The sequence below is a fragment of the Chrysemys picta genome, chromosome 11, assembly GCF_011386835.1.
Source record: "Chrysemys picta bellii isolate R12L10 chromosome 11, ASM1138683v2, whole genome shotgun sequence".
Lineage (NCBI taxonomy): Eukaryota > Metazoa > Chordata > Testudines > Emydidae > Chrysemys > Chrysemys picta.
Genome location: NC_088801.1, coordinates 80,197,393 through 80,219,560, shown reverse-complemented (window position 1 = coordinate 80,219,560; position 22,168 = coordinate 80,197,393). Strand labels below are relative to the sequence as shown.

Sequence of the window (22,168 nt, the reverse complement as noted above, 5' to 3'; positions counted from 1 at the left end):
TGGACACAAATCAGATGTCAAGAATTATAACATTCAAAAACCAGTCGGAGAGCACTTCAATCTCCCTGGACACTCAATAACAGACTTAAAAGTGGCAATTCTTCAACAAAAAAACTTCAAAAACAGACTCCAATGAACAACTGCAGAACTGGAATTAATTTGCAAACTGGACACCATCAAATTAGGCCTGAATAAAGACTGGGAGTGGATGGGTCACTACAAAAACTAATTTCCCCCTACTGTTACTCACATCTTCTTGTCAACTGTTTGAAAAGGGCCACCCTGCTTACATTGGCCTCGTTACCACTACAAAAGTGATTTTTCCTCCCTTGGTATCCTACTGTCGAGAATAGCCCACTTCCACTTTAATTGAATTGTCTTGTTAGAACTGACCCCCCACTTGGTAAGGCAACTCCCATCCTTTCATGTTCTGTGTATATATTCTGCCTACTGTATTTTCCACTCCATGCATCTGATGAAGTGGGTTTTAGCCCATGAAAGCTCATGCCCAAATAAATTTGTTAGTCTCTAAGGTGCCACAAGTACTCCTCGTTGTTTTTTTTAAAGACCCATGTATACTTAAAGACACAGCAGCTCATTTTTACAAAAGCAAGAAATATGTTTCAAATGCGAGAAGTACAGTTTGTTACACTTATTTAATTGCTGATAGGAAGATGGAACAAGCAAGCTGGATTTCTAGTAACACCATGAAAGCACCAAAGAAATATTCACATTTCCACAGGTAAGTGAGGCACTCGGAGCCCTTTATCCGATAGATTCCTCATGGGAAGTTAGGGTGCACTGAAACACTTCTTCAAAAGCGTCCAGAAAAGGCTCAGTGATTTCATCAACTGTGACATGTCTCTGGAGTTCTTCGCTCAGGGAGGTGACACCCGTCCCTTCGAGTCCACAAGGAACAATGTGATCAAACCACGTAAGATCTGTGCAGCAGTTCAGCGCCAGCCCATGAGAGGTTATATGCCTTCCACAATGGACACCTGAAAAGCAAAACATACATGTCACCTCGTTCAGTGCTATGTACCACACACCACCCCTCCCCCAAAGTCATCTTAAATGTCAGATCCCAAGGCCAGAAGGGACCATTGTGATCATCTAGCCTGATCTGTATAACACAAGCTACAGAACTTCCCCCAAATAACCCCTAGAGCAGATCTTTCAGAAAAACATCCAATCCTGATTTAAAAATTACCAGTGATGGACAATCCGCTACAGCCCTTGGCAAGTTGTTCCAATGGTTAAATATCCCCTTCACACTAAGACTCCAATCCACCTTACCACACAAGTTGCCCAGCTGATGAGGCACCAATGCTGTAGTGCTTATCAGCAGCGAGGGCGCTGAGACCATAGCCTATCACGTTCACCAATACGGTCTCAATGTTTCCTTGTACTCCCCCACCATCTGTTATCTCATCTTACACTTCAACTGTAAGTTCTTTGGCGGCAGAGACCTGCCTGTCTGCACTGTATTTGTGACTGGGGTTCCCAGGCTCTAATATAATACAAATCTAGCCCAGGGCACTGGGTTCATTGTTATTGCAGAGACATGCAGGCATGGTGTGCAGTCCGTCATGAGGAAGTGAAATTCTTGTAAATATCTGCTTGTTAACCGGGCAAATCCTGCCTATTAGCAGGATTGGCTCTGGTAGCGAATGAGGACAAAGGACAGCATGATGTGCATGTTCACAGTCATACATAGTAGATCCCTGATTTTCCTGCTTTGCACTGCACAACAGGAGAGCTGGGATTCTACACTACTGTACTGTGACCATTGTTTTTAGAGAATCATAGAGCTTTTCAGTAGCAGAAAATTTCCAGGAATTATTAAGGCCCACGTCCTGAAAGATTTACACATGTGCACAATTTTAGTCAGAGGAGTAATCCAATGAGATTACACACATGAGTAATGGTACACACGTGCAAAAATCTTTCCAGGACTGAGGCATAAAAATGTAGTTCCTAGTGATTTACAAGTAACCCCTAAGATTATTAGAATTGAGATTAGCGTGCGGGGGGGATCTCTATTATTTCAGTATGTGGAATGCCTTTAGCCACACTCCATGTATAATCAGGTCACACTCTACCTGCTATTTTCCATGGATCTTTCACACAGCAGCACATGAAAGGAGAAGCAGTTTAATAAAGGCTACGCTCCGGCCTTGTCTCTGCTAGAAAAGGATCTGCTAGTGTAACTATACCAGCAAACCATCTTAGTGGAGGTGCCGTTTATACCAGGAAGAGTGCATTTGCTGGTATAACTTATATCAGTTCCCTAAATGAAATAAACGATATCAGCAAAAGCATGGTTTTGCTTGTATAACTGCATCTACATTTGTGCTTTTGCCACCACCATCAGGTCAGTTATGGGGTGTGATTTTTTCCACGCTTGATAACGTAGCTACACTGGCAAAAAATTTAAGGGTAGATCAGGTCTATACTGTCAAAAACCTCTAGTGTGGACATATTTATATTGGTATAAAAGTGCTTATTGGATTTCCCTGACCAGGATAAACGATACCAGTATAAACACCGTTATAACTGTGTCTACACTACCGCTTTACTGGCATATCTACATTAGTAAAAATCACACCCCAAACCAACACAGCAATGCCAGTAAGACTCATTAGAGCAGGGGTCTCAAACACGCAGCCCGTGGGCCGCATGCGGCCCGTGGGGTTATTTTCTGCGGCCCGCGAGCTCCTCGCAGCCCGCCCCACCCTCCCCCAGCGTTTACCTAGAGCGGCTCCGGCCCAACGCGCACTGGCCACGAATGGGGAACCGCGGCCAATGGGAGCTGCTGGGGGCGGTGCCCGAAGCAACAGCCACACACACCCCTGCGCCCCTCCTTCCCCAAGTTCCATCCGCTTCCCGGAGCCACGCGGGGGCAGGGCAGGAAGGCAGGCAGGCAGGGAAACTGCCCTGCCCCCGGTGCGTGTCAGGCCGGAGCCCACCCCCCGAACCCCTCCTACAGCCGAACCCCCTGCCCTGAGCTCCCTGCCTCACCCTTCACCCTGATCCCCTGCCGCACCCCACACCCCAACTCCCTGCCCTGAGCCCCTGCCACACCCCTGGGGGCAGGGAGGGGGCAGAGCTGGGGTGGGGATTTCAGGGAAGGGGTTGGAATGGGGGCAGGGAAGGGGTGGGAAGAGGCAGGGCAGGGACGGGGCCTCGTGGAAGGGGTGGAGTGGGAGCGGGGCCGAGGGCGGCGGGGGGGAGGTGTCAGTAAATGCGGCCCTCGGGCCAATGTACTCATGTGGCCCTCGTGGTCATTTGAGTTTGAGACCCTTGCATTAGAACAGACCAGGCGAAGCAGAAAAGCATGGCCTTGATCCTGCACTGAAAACCCCATGGGTGGATCCCTGCATCCGTGCTGAGCCCCACTGGAGTCTGTGCGGTTCATTGCAGCATCAGGGCTTGTGATCATAAAACCACGAACAATGGTGGGGCACTTGGGCAGGTGCAAAACCTGAAACTACTCTTAACTCACTCAAGGCCGCTCAGCCCCATCTCCTGCCAACTTCCCAGGAGCTCCCCAAGTCTCCACTTGTCCCCTGATCCTCTACCTCTCTGCTGCCCCCCATGACCTCCTCACCCCTCCTGCCTTCTCCTCAGGGACCCCCTGAGCCCCCACATCGCCCAACTGCTACCCCCATTTCCCCTGCACCCCTCTTCCTGCCTCCTCCCCAGGGACCCTGAGCCCCCAACATACCCCAACCCCCACCTCTCTCCTGCCCCCATTTCCCCTGCACCCCTCTTCTTGCCTCCTCCCCAGGGACCCTGAGCCCCCTGTAGCCCCCATGTTCCCCTCACTCCCTTCCTGCCCCGGGACCCCCCGAACCCCGCACTTCTCCCAGCCCCCTGCATCCCCCCGGATCCCGGCCCGGCGCTCACCCACGGCGCAGAGCTTGCGGCCCCGCAGCCACACGCCGGTCTCCCATGATTACACAGTTCCTATTAGTATTTACTTCCCTAAAAACATTAAAGAGTTCTCTGTCCATATCCAGGCTAGATCCCGGTGGTCTATAGCACACGCCAAGCACTATCCCAGGGAAGGCTCTAGTAGTTCTTTTACCCAATGTGAGTATTGCCCAGACAGACTCCGTCTTATCCATTCCATCACTTATTTCTTTACAGTTTACCTCATTATTGACATACAATGCTACTCTCCCACCTTTACCTTTGTTCCGGTCTTTCCTAAACAGCACATACCCTTCCATACCTGTACTCCAGTCATGTCTACCATTCCACCATGTTTCAGTTATTCCCACGATATCCGGTTTCGTTTCTCGGACCAGGAGCTCCAATTCCTCCATTTTGTTACCTTTGCTTCTTGCATTGGTGTATAAACATCTTAATTTATGCCGTTTGGCCTCTCTCACATTTGTTATCCCATTTGGTATGGACACTGTACTGCTAGTATGACCTATTAGTCTAGTATCCATCCCCCCCCCCTCCTTATGTCCAATCTCTTCCCCCCGGCTATATCCGTTCTTATCTCATCGTCCTCCCTCTCAATGTTATAATCTGGTGTGGAGATTAACTGGACATCTCCCAACCGTCTCCCCCAAATTCCTAGTTTAAAGCTCTTTTGATGAGATGAGCCAGCCTCCCTCCCAGAAGTCTATGTCTGTTGAATGTAAAATGATTGCCAAACTTATCCATTTCATCCTCACTTACAATGTGTTTGAGGTGGATATCTGAGAGTTGTTCATTGGTCTTAAAGATATTTGAGGCAGGCAGCAATGCAATCAGGGTACAGATGTTGATGGATAGGAGGTGACATCCACGGTGACACGGACAGTGTTGTGAAGGAGGCTGTTAATGTTATGGAGCTTCTGGTGGAAGTTGGCGTGTCCTGGATAAAACCGGCCCTTTGTGTGGTGAACTGTTTGAGGATGTTTTTTGTGAGTCCTGATATTCCTTCAGTAAGAGTGTTGTAGCCAGATAAGATGGATCTGCCTGGTTTTCCTTATTTGTGTATCTTGGGAAGCATGTAATAGGTCCCTGGATTGGAAAGGGTTCACGAACGGTGAGGCTGTAGAGATTCTCTTGGAGTGGTTTGGGGAAGGAAGGATTTGATGACATCCTTAAACTCCTGAGTGAATAGTAGTGTGCAATCTTCTTTGATTTCTTTATAATAGGTGATGTCAGAGTTGTCGGTTGGCCTTGTTGATGTAGGTCATTGAGGTTGAGAACTACAATAGCACCTCTTATCTACTGGCTTGATCACTATCTTGTGGTTGGATTTCATGGATTGTATAGCTATCCTCTCAGCAGTGGAGAGATTGTGGTGGATGTGATGTTAACGATTTCAGTCAATTTTTTTCCTGAAGCAATCAACGTAATGATCAAGTGTGTGGTTTCATTCTCTGTGAGGAGTCCAGTCAAATGTTTCTTTTTTCTTATGACTATCAGTGGGGACGTGGTAGTTGTGGGTGATGTAGTCTTTGTTGTGAAAGAATTCTTCTCGTTCTCCACGTGAGTATGGTCTCAGGTTCTGTGATGGAGCAGATGATCAGTCCCTTGGCGAGTACACAGAATGTGGTTCTAGTTAGGGGTTTTCTTGATAAGTTGATGATGATAGGGTGTCGCTTAGCATCCATGTAGTGAGTCCTGGTTTCTCTCGGAGATGGTGTTCTGTGGGTTGTGGAGTTGTTGTAGTTGGTTTCCCCTTTTTGTTTTTGTGTTGGATGGCTGTCATCAGGTTTTTTGATATTTTGGGTTTCTTGCATGATCTCCAGGCAGGTTTCCTTGGTCATCCTTCCAGTGTGTGGGAAGCATGTAATGATTTCTTGTTTGAGGTAGTTCCTTCTGGAGATGTGAGGTACAGGAGATGGTTCCTCAGTTTTTTCTGAAGTCCTTCTGCAGAGCTGTTCAGCATATTTGAAGTTGTATGTAAGGATGAGGAGGTTACTCACCCTGTGCAGTAACTGACGTTCTTCGAGATGAGTGTCCCTGTGGGTGCTCCACTGTAGGTGCTGGTGCGTCCCTGCGCCTTCGCCCGGAGATTTTTGCAGCAGTACTCATAGCGGCCACGCATGCTCAGAAGCTGCCCCCCCCCGCTGTGACTCTAGGTTAATAGTACGCATGCGTGGCCGGTCTCCTCAGTTCCTTCTCTACCACGGAGGCCCCCCAACTCCGAAGTAGAGGGGAGGAGGGTGGGTAGTGGAGCACCCACAGGGACACTCATCTCGAAGAACGTCAGTTACTGCACAGGGTGAGTAACCTCCTCTTCTTCTTCGAGAGATGTCCTTGTGGGTGCTCCACTGTAGGTGACTTAAAAGCCATGTATCTTAAGGAGGTAGGGACTTCGGATCTGGCAGGAACGCCGTTGAAAGTACCGCTCTGCCCAAGCGTATGTCAGATAGAGGGCCTTGAGTAAGGGCATAGTGTTTAACAAAAGTGTGGTCAGAGGACCAGGTGGCTGCTTTACAAATGTCAGCCAAGGGAACTTTGCGTAAGAACGCGACCGAGGCAGCCAGAGATCTAGTGGAGTGTGTTCTAATGCCGTCTGGAGGTGTAACCTCCTTCAACTGATAGCACAGTCGGATACACTGGGAGATCCAGTTCGAGAGTCTCTGGGTAGAGATAGGCGTGCCTTTGGAGCGGTCGGCGATAGAGACAAAAAGTCTGGAGGAAGCTCTAAAAGGTTTGGTTCTATCCAAATAGAATGACAAGGCTCTGCGTACATCTAGTGTATGCATTGAGGTTTCGAAGGAGTTCGCATGTGGTTTCGGAAAAAAAGTCGGCAGGTGTATGGGTTCATTAATATGGAATGACGAGTGCACCTTCGGAAGAAATTTGGGATGTAATCTGAGGGTAACCTTGTCTTTAAAAAATATTGTATATGGTGGGTGTGCCATGAGAGCTGCTATTTCTCCTGCCCGTCTGGCAGAAGTAATTGCCACTAGAAACGCTGTTTTCATCGAGAGGTGTAAGAGGGAACACGTGGCTAGGGGTTCAAAAGGTTGTTGAGTTAGGGCAGACAGTACCAGATGAAGGTCCCACGGGGTGGTCGGTGGTTTAATGTCTGGATATAAGGTTTGTAGACCCTTGAGGAAACGCTTCGTAGTAGCGTGAGCAAAGACAGACGTATCATCAATTCTGTCGTGGAAAGTCGTAATAGCAGCTAAATGGACCCTGATGGAGCTGAAGGAAAGGCCAGATTGCTTAAGGCCCAAGAGATAGTCCAATATAAATGAAAGAGGTACCGAGGTAGGACAAAGATGTTTAGCAGAACACCAATGTGTGAACCGTTTCCACTTTTGAAGATAGGTCTTGCGAGTAGATAGCGTTCTGCTATGTAGGAGTACCTCCTGAACTTGTTTGGAGCAATCTAATTCGCGTTGGGAGAACCACGTAGGAACCAGGCCTTGAGGTGAAGCATGGACAGGTTGGGGTGGAGAAAATGGCCGTGCTGTTGAGATAGAAGGTTCGGAATAAGCGGCAGGGAGATTGGTGGTTGGATTGACGTTCTGGTGAGGAAGGGAAACCATGGTTGTCTGGGCCACGATGGGGCAATGAGGATCACCTTGGCTCGGTCCGTTCGTATTTTTATCAGGACCCTGTTGAGAACTGGTATCGGGGGAAACGCATAAAATAGGTTTCAGTGCCATGAGATCATGAATGCGTCCCCCAGGGAATGTTTGCCCAGTCCTGCTCTGGAGCAGAAATTGAGACATTTCTTGTTTTTTGCAGTTGCAAACAAGTCTATGGTTGGGTAACCCCAGGTGCTGAATACATCGTGAATGGTTTTCTCGTCTATCTCCCACTCGTGGTCCCATGGGAAGCGTCTGCTCAGTTCGTCCGCTGTGGTGTTCATGATTCCGGGAAGATAGGCTGCTGATACCTGGATGTTGTTCGCAATACACCAATTCCAGAGCTTCATAGCCTCTGTGCACAGCGAATGGGAACGAGCTCCGCCCTGCCTGTTTACGTAAAACATGCATGCAATGTTGTCCGTCATTATGCGTACGTGATGATGTTTGATTAGTGGCAGGAAGTGACGGCACGCGTTGCGAATGGCGCGAAGTTCTAGAACATTTATGTGCAGGGAGGTCTCGGTTGGTGACCATAGTCCCTGTACTGTGTGATGAGACATATGTGCACCCCACCCTGTCATAGATGCATCGGTGGTCAGAATGCGTGATGGAGCCTGTTGAAGAAACGGGACTCCAGAACAGAGGTTGGAGTGGACGGTCCACCAATGTAGCGAATCTTTGACTGGAGTAGGCAGGGAGAGAGTCTTGTTTAAAGAATGCACATTCGGTTTGTAAACTGTTGCCAGCCACGCTTGGAAGCACCTCATGTGTAGGCGTGCATTCTGGACGACAAAAGTGCACGAGGCCATGTGACCTAGTAGTTGCAGGCAGTCTCGGGCAGTTACCTGAGGGCTGTTGCGAATAATTGTGGCCAGTTGGTTTATGGAATTGAAGCGATCGGGTGGGAGCGATGCTAGCCCCGTCCGAGAGTCGAGGTCTGCGCCTATGAACTGCAGGTGCTGGGTGGGGCGTAATGTGGATTTGTCCCTGTTTATTTGTAGGCCGAGAGATAGAAAGCATTCGACTGTGAGCCGTGTGAACCGGAGCGCCTCGTCGAATGTTGAAGCTTTGAGGAGGCAATCGTCGAGGTAAGGGAATATTACGACCCCTTGTTTCCTGAGGTGGGCAGTGACTACAGCTAGAAGTTTGGAAAAAGCACGGGGGGCTGTAGATAGTCCGAAGGGGAGTACCCTGTATTGGAAATGTGTGGAACCAAGGGTAAATCGGAGGAAACGTCTGTGGGCCGGATGTATAGTGACATGGAAATAGGCATCTTGTAGGTCGAGGGCAGAAAACCAGTCGCCCTGCTCCAGCGCTGGGATTATGGTAGTGAGGGTCACCATCTTGAACTTTTGCTTTTTGATGAATCTGTTGAGCCGCCTGAGATCGAGGATTGGTCGCCATCCCCCATTTTTCTTCTCCGTTAAGAAATAATGGGAGTAAAAACCCTTCCCTCTGTGTCGCTCTGGCATGATTTCTACTGCTCCCAAATGAAGGAGATGTTGCACCTCTTGGAGGAGTAGCTGCTCGTGAGAAGGGTCCCTGAAGAGGGACGGGGAGGGTGGGTGGGTGGGAGGTAAGGAGAGGAAGGGGATGACGTATCCAATTGTAACTACCTCTAAGACCCACTTGTCGGAGGTAATCTTCCTCCATTGATGGAAGAAAGGTCGTAGGCGGTGTCCAAAGATAGGTGTGGCGGCTGAAGTGGGGGCGTTGCTTTCTAAACCCTCGACCAAGTCTTCAAATCTGCCTATTAGCTGGTGGGGGTTGAGGTGCCCCTGCAGAGTTTGGGCGACGTCGCTGGAATCTTGGTCTTTGACGTTGCGGCTGTTGCTGTTCCTGCGGTCTATGGGAAGGTTGTGTAAATGCGGGATAACGCGGCCGGTGGTACGGTTGGTATCGATATTGTCGTCTTCTGGTCGTAGGTGCCTGGAGACCTAGAGACCGGAGGGTTGTCCTGGAGTCTTTCATTGAATGAAGCACTTCATTCGTGTTAGAAGCAAAGAGTTTGTCACCATCGAAGGGAAGATCTTAAATTGTGTTCTGAACTTCGCGAGGAAAAAAGGAAGAGGAGAGCCATGAGCCCCGTCGCATGACTATCGCTGTAGCGGTCGATCTTGCCGCTGTGTTGGCTACATCGAGGGCTGCTTGGAGAGCGGTGCGTGAAATGGCTTGGCCCTCAGAAACCGTAGCTCTGAACTGTTGTTTTCTTTGTTCTGGAATGTCGTCAATAAAGTCCATTAACTTATTATAGTTTTTATGGTCGTATTTTGCCAGAACTGCAGTATAATTAGCTATACGAAATTAGAGGGTGGAGGATGCATAGACCTTGCGACCAAAAAGGTCCAGTCGTTTGTTATCCTTGTTGGGTGGGGCAGAACGAGAATACTGTTGTCTAGCCCTCTGGTTCGCAGCGTCTACTACCAATGAATTTGGTGCTGGGTGGATAAAAAGGAATTCAGAGTCCTTTGGAGAAATAAAATACTTCTTGTCTGCTTGCTTGCAGGTAGGTAGGCTTGTCGCTGGAGTCTGCCAGATGGACTTAGCGGGTTCTAAGAGGGCTGCGTTAATTGGGAGTGCCACTCTGGAGGAAGAAGGGGGCTGTAGGATGTTCGTTAGTTCATGCTGTTGTTCGGTGACCACGTCCAGGTTAATTCTCAGGTCACTAGCAACTCTTTTAAAGAGGTCCTGGAATTTTGTATATTCATCAGAGGGAGTAGGAGGAAGGGGAAGCAATGCTTCTTCAGGTGCTAGCTCTGTTTCTGTTAGAACAGGAGTAGGGCTAGGTTTATCCTGGGAGCGTGGCTGTGTTGCCAGGTGTCTCGTGTCAGTGGCATGTTCGTTATGAGATGGTGCTGGATCAGTGTTGCGCCTGGTCGAATGGGCACGGGGCATGTATTCCCGAGGGTATGATGCCCATGGTGTCCAGTATTGCCATGGTGGCGGGTAGGGCATAGGTGGTGCCATCCAGGGGTTCACCCCCCAGGAGGCAGGGTCCTGAGAGTGGGATGAGGTAGTTTTCTCATAACCCTTATTGCTCTGGGTTCGGGGCTGGGAGTCATGATATGGTGAAAAAACTCCCTGTGGATCTGTTTCCTCCTCACTGGAGGAAAACTGCTCAGATCCTGACTCAGGCATTGAAAAAGAATATGCATTCATGAGCGGAGACTGCAAGGTAGGTGATACTAGAAGATCTGCTGTCTGGGTAAAATGAGTCAATGAATCTCCTGCGGGAGATGAAAGCTGAGCCGGGAGAGGCTGCCGCACAGGAGCATTCCCGCGATCGGGGTTTCTGCCTGTGATCTCTGTGTCAGAATGCCCCGCAGGCGTCGATGCCGTGGTCGGTGCCGGGCGAGAAATGTCAGGCTGCCTCGGGTCAGGCATGCTGTGGAATGTCGGCACCGTCTCATTCGCGGTGCCGAACGGTGCCGTAACTGAGGCAGGCAACTGGAAGCCTGATGCCTCGGCACCGGAGCTTCGCGGCGCCGCTGGAGTCTCAAGCGGCTTTTGCGCGGTTCCCGAAGAGCCTGGCTCATGAAAATTGCTGAGGCGAAGGAACACAGGCAGAGAGATCGTTGATCTGCCTGGAGAAACTTTATGCCTCATAGCCTTGTTCGGTGAAGAAAGGTGCCCCTTCTTCGTAGACTTTTTCAGCTTTTTTGAGGGGGGGGGGGCTGTGTCGGGTAGCGGAGCCGGCTTCAACGCCTGGGTCTGAAACTGACCCGATAGACTTTTGAAGGAGGAGCAGTTTGAGTTTAAGCTCCCTGTCTTTCCGTGCCCTGGAGCTGAGTTTACAGCAGTGGGCACATTTTTGGGGAATGTGAGCTTCCCCCAAACATTTTATCCACTTTGAGTGTCCGTCCGATAAGGGGATAGCTTCCTTGCAGGTAGCACAGCGTTTGAAACCTGTGGAGCCCGGCATAGCCGCGGCTGACAGAAATTTTTTTTTTTTTTTTTTTTTTTTATTTTAACAGATGAACTGGGTAAGTAACTATACTAACAGAAAAAAACTGACAAGAACTGGTTACTAAAGGGTAAGAGTGAAGGATTTGCTAATGAGTCTGCTGAGCTCCGTCTCAGGCCGGGGACGGTTGAGAAGGAACTGAGGAGACCGGCCACGCATGCGTACTATTAACCTAGAGTCACAGCGGGGGGGCAGCTTCTGAGCATGCGTGGCCGCTATGAGTACTGCTGCAAAAATCTCCGGGCGAAGGCGCAGGGACGCACCAGCACCTACAGTGGAGCACCCACAGGGACATCTCTCGAAGAAGAACAGAGGGTTATAGATGGTGACTCCTCTGGGGATGATGTTTTGTTTCTTGCATTTGCTCAAGAATTCAATGTCACTGGGAAGTTTGGTTTCATTTTTCTTCTTGTTGTGGAAGAGTTGTGATAAAAAGCATACATAATTTACATCATCTTGGAATGGATAAAGTGTTTTCCATGCATGTTGATTTCTAATTCCCTCTTTAATCTCATTCATGTGTGTATTATAACATACGTACAACATTCATTAAATCATCCCTATTCATATATTCAGCTTTGAATCCAAAATGTAACATGAATATAACACATAATGAAACCATCAATAAGTCCACATAACAAACCTAAATAGTCATATGACATTATTGTAACCCTCACTTCACTGGTCTCCCACTTCCGTCCACTGTTTGATCTTTTCACTAACTGCGACATGCCTATAATTAGATTGTAAACTCTTTGAAGCAGTGTTTTGTCATTTTATTTGCTTGTAAAGCGCCTTGCAATCAACATCACAGTCAAAAGACATACAAAGGTTCAAAGCCTCCGGTTGTTTGAGAACCATATCTGATCACAGAAGCACAAATCTAAGCTCCACGGTACATGTTTCAAAAACGCCAAATTCCTACAACAAAAGCCTTTCGAGGGGTAAAAATAGATCTTGGTAACTAACAGAGGTTGGTGGTTTTTAATGCTGTTCAGCAGTTTCAGATGATTCCGATAAAGTAGATCAATATACTACTCCCAAAATAAACTTCAATAGGCCAGCAATCTCCCTTATTCCAATCAGTCTAAAAACAGCTACAGAAATTCACACAGTCATTAGCCTTACTGCCAGACAGACAGAACTTACTTTAAAATAATCCTTTCATTAGGGCTAGCGGGAACTTTAGTTCAATTTCATCAAACAGTTTCTTGTCTTTGAAACAACAACAACAACTTCACAGGTATTTATAACCAGAAAATTATTTGCACTTTGATCATTAAAAATGATGGGAGGGGGCTCATTGTAAGTGAACAAACAGGCTATGAAAATTAAGGATCCAAACATACCATGTTTACTTTGTTCACTTTTTTGACAGTGAAGTGTAATTTAATTTTTTAATCACACGATAGTGTAATAGTAAGTGTACTATAACATACTGAAAAGCAAGAGTCCCAGTAATATGATCAAGTGAGAATTAATGATGTTACAGGAATTCTCTCTCTGCATTTCAAACCATATATTACCCAAGTTAAAAAAAAGGCAAGGATACTAAATCAGTTTTTTTAAAGTAGTCTACCAGCCTGGCTGAGCTATTTTAGTAAAATCAGCAGCATTAAGCACCTTTATATTTGTAGAAGTTTGGATTTTTTTAAGCATGAAATTAGAAAAGACTCCTCATTTGTGTGACTGTATTAATGCCTCCATACTGCCAAGACAAATCAGTGTATGATGCTACAAGAGGTATCACAATAGTTACATAGGGTTGAAGGAGGAATTACTCCTTTTCCACGTGAAAGTTTAAATCAGATGTGTAGTTTGACAGAGTTAGAACTACAGTTTTGCAATAAAACTCAATACTCAAAACACTGATAACCAGTCGTGCAGTTTTTTGATGTATTCAAGTTAAGGGCTTAGTATTTTAAGTTTCCTTTCACACTTAAGTCTCACACACATATAGTGATTTCTACATCATGTGACTGTCTTGCTGTTTAGAGTGCTTGTGCATTTACATGGTATACTCTTTTGGGACAAGGACTGTCTTTGTTATGGGTCTGTACAGCGCCTAGCACTAGGGGTCCATAACTAGGACTCTTAGGCACTACAGAAATATAAATAGAGAATACACTAAATTCCTGATAAAATTCCCCATATGAAGAGAACCATTATAAGCCACACTTAAAATTCTAGTCTTTCAAATGGAATCAATCCTCATACCTCTTACTGCTGCAGCTGCTGGTCACCTGACCTCGCGTGTCATATCCAACAACGAAGCCTCTCTGCCTGAAGTCTGAAAAACACCTCTCAAGGTATTTGTACATTCCCTGCAGCAAAACAGAAGCATGAAGAGTTAGGTCCATGATAGTGCACACAGCTCAAAGATTACTCTGTTTAGAATTCATTATGCCACAATAATGGGAATAAGACTTGCTTCACTAGAGCTGGGTTAATGATAAAAAATGAGCATGAATAAGCATTGGTTCAAATAGACAGAAAATCTGCTTTAATGGCGTTTGCAGTACAAGTACATTTTTGTTCCTAGAGTGTTCACAGGAAGAGAAAGGTTGCAAATACCCATGAGAATCTAGTCAGGGAGCAGAAACAGATGACCAGACAGAACGGACAGAAAATTAGGTAACAAATCCTTGAAGCAGCAAATACTTGAGATTAATCCACAGGATGAAACATGCTCAAACCATCTGTCAGATAATTGTAAATAATGAACCAATTCATAAAAGAAAAATCTGAATAATTCACACACACAAAAGGGCTACCTTTGTTATATAAGTAGTTCACTTAAGTCTTCGTGCTTGTGTTTAGAGCACAATCTACGGAACAGAATATGTACTAGTTCTCACTTCTTATCTAAAGTAAATTATCCTTTCAACACTGCACATTACTTTAGAAAAATATGACTCCATATACAACAGTCTTTCATTACAAGTGAATGTACACACCTACCCCAATGGTGAAGCAGTTATCTCATAAGTGTATTTAGTTCACCCTGTTTATCTTTAATAGGGTATTTACTACTGATAATGCTAACATTAAAAATATGTCTAGCATGGTCTGAATATTCAGTTATTTACTATTTAGATATTAGAAGTTGTTTATGGCAATTGTTGCTATGTAGCAAATGTATCTAGGAGCACTGATGCATGCAGTAAGCACCATTTTGATCCCCAGTGGTGAGAGGCCCTCTCTTAAAATGAAAATGAAAAGCTGCCAATTCCAAAGTGTTTTCGATAACGTCACCATCTTATTGGATCTAGCTTGAACCAACTGCTTTTCTCAAAACTTCCAGTTCCCTTCAGACAGTGGAGGATATGGGAGATGGCACTGCCTGCACTAGGAGACAGAATGGTTACTTACCTTATAGTAACTGTGGTTCTTCAAGATGTCAGCTAAGATGCATCTCCAATTCTAAATGACTGATGAGCAGAGGCCCATTTGGAAGATGGGATTGAGGAGTCCTGCTTGCCACTAACTGCCTTACAAACTTCAGGTATGTGGATGTTTCTAAAGCACACTTTAGTGGAATAAGCTTTGATACCAGCCATGCGATAGCAGCCTGAAATGCACTGTAATCCACTTAGGTTCAGATATTATCTCGGAAACTACTTGTCCCTTAGAAGCACGAGAAATGGCAACAACCAAAACAACAACAACAACAAAAGACAGGAAGTGTCTGAAGGGCTCTGTCCTATCACAGGCCTAAAAACAAACATCTAAAGTGGGGGAATTTCTTCTCCACTGGAGAGGAATGGGGTTTTGAAATGAAGACAGGTAGATTGGTTCAAATAAGTGTGACAAGTTCAGAAATAAATTTGGGATGAGGTCTCAACAACCACCTTATCTTTACGGAATATTGTGTGAAGGGTCAGCCATGACAGCTTGTAATTCGGTGGCGGCGGGTTAATTTGAAGGAACAGCAGTTGACTCCTGGAGAGAGGGAGAGAAGATTCTTTGGGTGGCTTTTGTGAGGAGAGGAAGCTCCACTAGGTTCTCTAAAGCATAGAATGTCCCTTTCAGTGCAAGAACTAGAAAGGTTACTGACCATTGTTATGTCTAGTCAGGTTAAATAAATTTACTGTTTATCAAACCAAGCAGTTGAAAATGTAGTCAGTTGGTGGGTTTTGGAAGGGAGTTGCAAGGCCCTCGAAAACAGAATTAGGATAAGCAGCCAAAATAGACACATATCCCGAGAAGACTAGGCAGGTTAAATGGCTGCACTAATGATCCACAGACCCTGATAAATATGGTGTGTGCCCAGGAAGGAGCAGGTCATGACAAGAAGGTTTTATGTGTAGCCTCATGCCCTTTTGGGATGCAGGTCCTTGTATATGGAGGTGGTCCAGGTATGCACTGCACCCTGTTCCTGATGCAGCTGTGATCAATGTCTTTGTAGGCAGTAGTGTGGAGAAGGGTACCAGCGGGTTTGACCACCAGTTCGGTACTGACAGACTGGGAGCCCAGAGTAGAACTGGCATGCTTATTTGATGTTTTGCAGTGTGATACATTGACTTTAGCCAGCCTTTAATGCACATAGATGAAGTCTGCTTAGTAATGTCACATATGTGCAAGCTAACATGTGGCTCAGAAGTTTGTGGCAGGTTTTTTCTGTGGTGTCAATCATCTGGATAGAGCAAAATCTATACTTGGGAAAATATATTTTTGCTGATTTTGAATAGATTGATGTTTCTAAAAACTGATACGCAGAGAGATTTTTCATAGTTTACCATGTGGCTCAGCTGTCTGAATTCAGCCAATCATCCAGATATGGAAAATGTGAATGTCATCTCAGACGTTGAGTACTACTGTGTGGATCAGAAAGTATAATTTGCTTTAAGAGTAGAATTTCACTTTGGCACCCTGGTACAGAATCCCCATATACACCAAGGCACAGAAATGTGAATTAAAGCTGGAAAGCAGAAAGAATAATCAAACTCTGAATCTCCTTGCTTGTATGGACTTGGATTGTGAAACAATATTAATGCTGGTTAATTTCCAACTAAACACATCTTAACAGACTGTAGTAATCAATATTTAACACCACGTTCTAGGCTCACACTTGGGAAGTCTCACTATTTAGACATCTTGGCTTGTAATATCTATTAATAATTATTGTTCATATATATATATATATGTCTGTGTATTTATTTTTGCTTACTTCCAATTATCCCTGTGTATATGTATATATCTCATTTGTGTGTTACGGTCACTTTGCAGATGGCACTGCATTGCTGGGGAATGCTTACTCTTTAAGCTGAAGCTAGCAGGAAGTATTTCCATTTACTACTTCCCCCACCTCTTCGTACGAGCATTTGTTCCCTTCCTCGATAGATATACTCTGAAATGTCCAGGGGACCCTTACCTTCTGCCAGTGTTCCAGTCTGGTCTGAGGCTGGTGATGGAGGTGGGGAAGGAGGCAGATTAGCTGATTCTTCAACTGCTAGAGATTGAACAATGCAAATGAGAAAATGAGATACAGCAATTAATTCCTGTGAAACCATTAGATGCCGAGTACAAGCTGCAATTCTGGCCTATTCGGAGAATACTTAAATGGAGGTTGTGCCTAATAGATTTTCAGAGATACTCCCTGTTTCAATGTATTATTTTAAACCTATAATGAAAGGAAAACATTTCCTTTCAGGTGCCCTGCCTTACGTTCAAGAGTCTGGTCCCAGGGTATAACAAAATAAAATAAAATAAAATAAAAAAGTATCAGTCCTTTGTGTTTGTGTCCCATCTGTTAGCCAGATCAATACTATTGTTCATTCATGATTTTGAGAAAGTTTCATTCACAAACCTAGGATGGCAACATATTTAAATCAGTGAGATTTTAAAGATTCAGTTCGATCATATGGAAAAGGGATAAATAGGCACCCAATCCCAAGCTTAGTTTACCTTTGGGTAGCTGGACAAACAGCACTTTGCTGGGTTCTTACATTATTACAACCTGGGTATTTTTTGTTTTGTTTCTGCTGGGTTCAGGGCTAGCTGCATAATATATGCAAACGTTCCTTGTCAAAGTATGAAAGGTACCAGCTGGAAGCATCACCAAGGAAGGAAAACAAGTCAATGGGGAACTTCTGTCAGCCACCTGATCATGGTATTTCATCAGAGGAAGGCACTATATTGAAGCCTAATCTAAGGTTTTAGATTAATTCCCAATTAAGGGTCTTATCCTGTTCCCACTGAAGTCAGAGGAAGTTTTGTCAATGGTTTCAGTAGCAGCAAGATTAAGCCCTAAACAAGGTATCTCTCAGGTATACTCAGATTCTTCATCTGATTTCACAGAAATAGTTTTGAGAATTTCTTCAGAGTTAGTACTGGGATCTATCAGGTTTTTTAAACTTTATGCCATAGTATTTCCTGGGCTGCAAATGATTCCAGCAAGCAACTAGGTCTCAATTTATGATTTAGGGTGTGATCCCCAGACCAATGAAATCAACGGAAAGACTTTCATTGACTTCAATGGATATTGGACCAGACCTAGTGCCTCGAATACTTCCTCTTGAGACTGGCTTTTTGATCCCAATGCAGATCATACAACCACATTTAAATAACTCACAGATGTACTTTCGTACCTACAGGCGCTGTAACAGAAATCATTGCAAACATATACGTTGTTTCTCAGAGTATGTTGAAGAATGTCTCAACACCCAGGCTGTGTAATTAGTTCTGCCCTCACTTAGGCCCAACTCAGCAAAGGAGTTAAGTGTGCGCTTAAATTCCATAGATCTCGATAGGACTTAAGCAAATGCTTAAAGTCAAGCCTGTGTTAAGTATTTTTGCTGAATTAGGGACTTTCGGGCAAAATTGCACCTCAGTTAACGAGCCACTATCATAATAAACACAATAATAACAATAACGGTCGAAGTTGCTCAGAGAATGTAACGCAGACCTGATGGGAGATGGACTAGTGAGGATAGGGTCAGCGAGGCAGTCAAAGGTGCATGATAAATTGGGGAAATATGACATTTTATTTATTATCTGGTTACAAAATTTATCCCAGGGTTCTACAATTTATCCATGAATATCAGCACCACCTTTGTGATCTACATGCATTATATATGGTGACCTGATATTAATAATTATATTTATATACAGCTGCACACACAGAGATACCTTCCCCACTCTTGCAAATGCCTTGTTTTACCTAAAGGTAATGGTCCAGGCTGATCTTTGTGCTGGGCTTCTTTTTCCTGTTCACCTTTCAGGACTGCTACAGCTTCAGCTGTTACTACTTGGACTATCCTTGCAGACACTTCCCTCTGTGATAGTAGCAAAATTAACAAAACAAAAACGGTGCGTTAATAAGAGTTTTTAAAAAAACAAAATTGAGTTTGGCTAAAACTTTCAGAGTCAGACTCATTCAGATTTTTTAAAAATGTATTTACTTTCAAATATTTAGTGAAATCATTAGAAATGAAATTAAAGGACCAGATTTGCAAAAGATCTCAAGCCCCAGCACTCCTATTCTTCTCAGAGGGAACTGCTGGGTGTTGAAAATCTGTCCCTGAATCTGTAAATGTAAAAGTAATTTTGAATCTTACTCCTTGGAGCAAGGACAGTATAAGACATTACTATTAACCACTGCTTCTCATTTTTGGTATGGGAGATATATGCAGTAATTGCAGAACTTTAAAGTGAGAATTTATTAACTGTCTAGGAAGATTTTTCATGTGCAATTTTGCGACCATGGCATTTTCCAAACATGGCCAAGATGACAAGCTGAGATGGATTTTCTGGCATCTAATATATTGAGTTATTTCTATTTTTACAAGTGCTTTGGATTGTATTTTTCCTTCATTAACATACAGTTAGTATGCATTCAGGGCACTGCACCTGAAGACATTGAAGGGTATGCTGAGGAGGGACTTAAGAAAGAAGGGCCAATGACATTTCGACAACATTAAGATGTATACTTTATCCGCCTCACCTTTTTCAGGGCTGCACCATGCAGGCAACTCTACATTTGAATCACAGATCTGACAGCATGCAAATGTATTCCATGTGATACCACTGTCGGGGATGACAGAGGTTCATAGCAATGTGTTTGAGGTGCAGACTTTGCCTCCTGACCACTCAGTTGTGCCATCGAAGCTCAGCCAAAACTAAGGGCCTATACTGCCCCCGGAGGAGCAGAGCTGCTGCTGCACCCCTTGATGAAATGCTGCATGCTACGTGGACTCGTGTGGAGGGGTGCTGAGGTGGGGCCATGACCCAACTTCTCCCCACCTCCTTTGGAATGCTGTCTGCCCCTGGGGGAGTAGGGAGTGAGGAGTTACTGCGCTCTCCTTAGTGCTAGGAATGCAATTGTTCCTGGTCCTTACATGGGCTGGAAATGTTCCCTACACCCTTCTTCCCATCTCTTTAATGCGGCCAACATGACCCTGATTTACGGACTGATCCAAAGCCCAGTGAAGTCAACAGACGTCTTTCCACTTCAAAGGGTTTTGGATCAGAACCTTATTCCACTATGAACGTTCATACAGTTACACATAAGGCACATTCGTTTTGGTTGAACGGCCGATGCTATCACAGGATGAAGATCACCAAAGAGAAATTAGTTGGGTACTTTTCAAGCACAGCATCTGTTGCTTTGCACAACACAGCAACAAGGAAATAGCGAAAAAATCCGTTCAGTGCAATTTACAGCCTGGACGTTTCCTTTTTGCTTTTAGTTATTGAGGAGGGGATTTTCAAGCCATCTCGGGGATTTGGGTGCCCGATTCCTATTCAACTGAAGAGGAACTGGGCCTACAAATTCTCATGCAGCTTTGAAAATACCACACTCAAGTCACTTTAATACATGCAAAAACTTCTCCCATTTGTAACTTAGTGCCTTTAGATGGACTGCATGAGACTTCCACATCTGGTAAAAATGTGGCCTGGAGGACGGTACGCTATTACCCAATGAATTTACATAAGAACATAAGAACGGCCACACTGGGTCAGACCAAAGCTCCATCTAGCCCAATATCCTGTCTTCTGACATGGCCAATGCCTGGTGCCCCAGAGGGAATGAACAGAACAGGTAATCATCAAGTAATCTACCCCCTGTCGCCCACTCCCAGCTTCCGGCAAACAGTCTAGGGACACCATCCCTGGCCATCCTGGCTAATAGCCATTGATGGACCTGTCCTCTGTGAAATTATCTAGTTCTTTTTTGAACCCTGTCATAGTCTTGGCCTTCACAACATCCTCAGGCAAAGAGTTTCACAGGTTGACTGTGCGTTGTGGGAATAAATACTTCCTTTTGTTTATTTTAAATCTGCTGCCTATTAATTAATTTAGTGCTAATATGCATGAAGATTTTATAATACTTCTTAGGCTAACGGCCCAACACTGAAATGGCAACTGCAAATGCAGCTGCAGGATTCAGGCCTAAATTTGCAAAGGATTTGTTAAAGGCTGTCTTCTGATAACTCTTCCACACCGTGAATAGCACCTTACTCCACGTGGAGTCCTATTGAGGTCAATGGGACTATCCATGGAGTTAATACTACTGACTGTGAGTACGGATATCTCAAACCCCGCCTTAGGGGTGCAGTGGGATGTAATCAGGCATGCAACTACATATGGAAATAGCCAGGAAGATCTGCCTAGTTGCCATTTTAGGTCCTTAGGGCCAGATTTTAAAGGTATTTAGGCACCTAAATCTCACTGAAATAAATGAGAGTTAGGTGCCTACATATGTTTAAAAATCTGGCCTTTAATGAAATAGCAAATTGATAGTACATGCATCCAATTGCAGAACCATTTACAAAATAAATAAACCATTATGTTTCCTGCCATGCAGCCCCTCATACTTGGGAGGAGCTCCCATAAATATCTGCAAAACTAACTCATTATCCTCCTTCAAAACCCTCCTTGAAACTTGACTTTGCCACGTGAGGCCTACAAAATATTTGAGAATGATTTGGCTTCTCGTGTGCTGACCAATATTGTCTCATTGTTTCTTTGTACTTCCCCATCTGTCTCTATCCAGCTGTTTCCTCTTGTCTTATACATAGATTGTAAACAGTTTGGGACAGGGACTGTCTTTTTGTTCTGTGTTAGTACAGTAGCTAGCACAGTGGGGTCATGGTTCCTGACTGGGGCTTCTAGCTGTGACCGAAATACAATCAATCAATAAAATAAAATTCAGAGAAAAGTTGTGGGTTTCACATCTGCATATCTATCTACACTCCCTGGCTCATTAACATCCAGATTCCTTTCTACTTACAGCCATAGTCACTGTATTTCCCAGGTATTCCTGTCAGCAGGTGGGAATTACTTTCAGACATTGAGGGCCATTCTACATGGTGCTGAGTGCCCTCACATGCACTGAAGCCAACTGAAATCATAGCAGACTCAATGCCTTGCAGTTTCAGGCCCACTATATGCATGGCCCAGACTTGCCCTCAGAGTCTTACCAATACAAGCATTTCCACTATGTACCCATAAAATTCAATGTTGCTGTGGATGCCAATTGCTTTACTACAAATTAAATGCAACCCATCAGTGTCCAACGATGATGACATCATGGAGCATCCAGTGAGAGCAAGGATGATAGCACACCAGATATCATTTCCTTTAGCATGGGTGAGCAGGTGGAGAGGGCGTATATTTAAGTCAATGCCCTGCACATAACTTT

At 44.9% G+C, this 22,168-nt stretch overlaps 1 protein-coding gene and 1 long non-coding RNA gene across 5 annotated transcripts in view; one reads left to right on the top strand and one right to left on the bottom strand.

The window, feature by feature from the left end:
- Positions 1-572: 572 nt before the first annotated feature.
- LOC135972145 (microtubule-associated protein 2-like) overlaps positions 573-22,168 on the bottom strand; it is a 957,474-nt gene continuing 935,878 nt past the window's right edge. For 2 of the 4 annotated variants that reach the window (XR_010591423.1, XR_010591424.1), the window contains exons 4-7: positions 18,686-18,800; positions 16,782-16,975; positions 13,741-13,847; positions 573-998 (exon numbers count right to left, since the gene is read on the bottom strand). Coding sequence is in view for 1 of the 4 variants with exons in the window: in XM_065561255.1 (XP_065417327.1) it covers positions 13,828-13,847; positions 16,898-16,975; positions 18,686-18,800 (213 nt within the window). In the remaining 3 variants the exon portion in view is untranslated. Of the gene's footprint in view, positions 999-13,740; positions 13,848-15,374; positions 15,577-16,781; positions 16,976-18,685; positions 18,801-22,168 lie in introns of those variants that run through there. The other 2 variants (XR_010591425.1, XM_065561255.1) reach the window with 2 other exon arrangements.
- The window catches only part of LOC135974224 (uncharacterized), a 74,034-nt gene continuing 52,881 nt past the window's right edge, over positions 1,016-22,168 (top strand). Inside the window, exon 1 of the long non-coding RNA XR_010591447.1 lies at positions 1,016-1,064. This is a non-coding gene — a long non-coding RNA (uncharacterized LOC135974224). The remainder of the gene's footprint in view (positions 1,065-22,168) is intronic.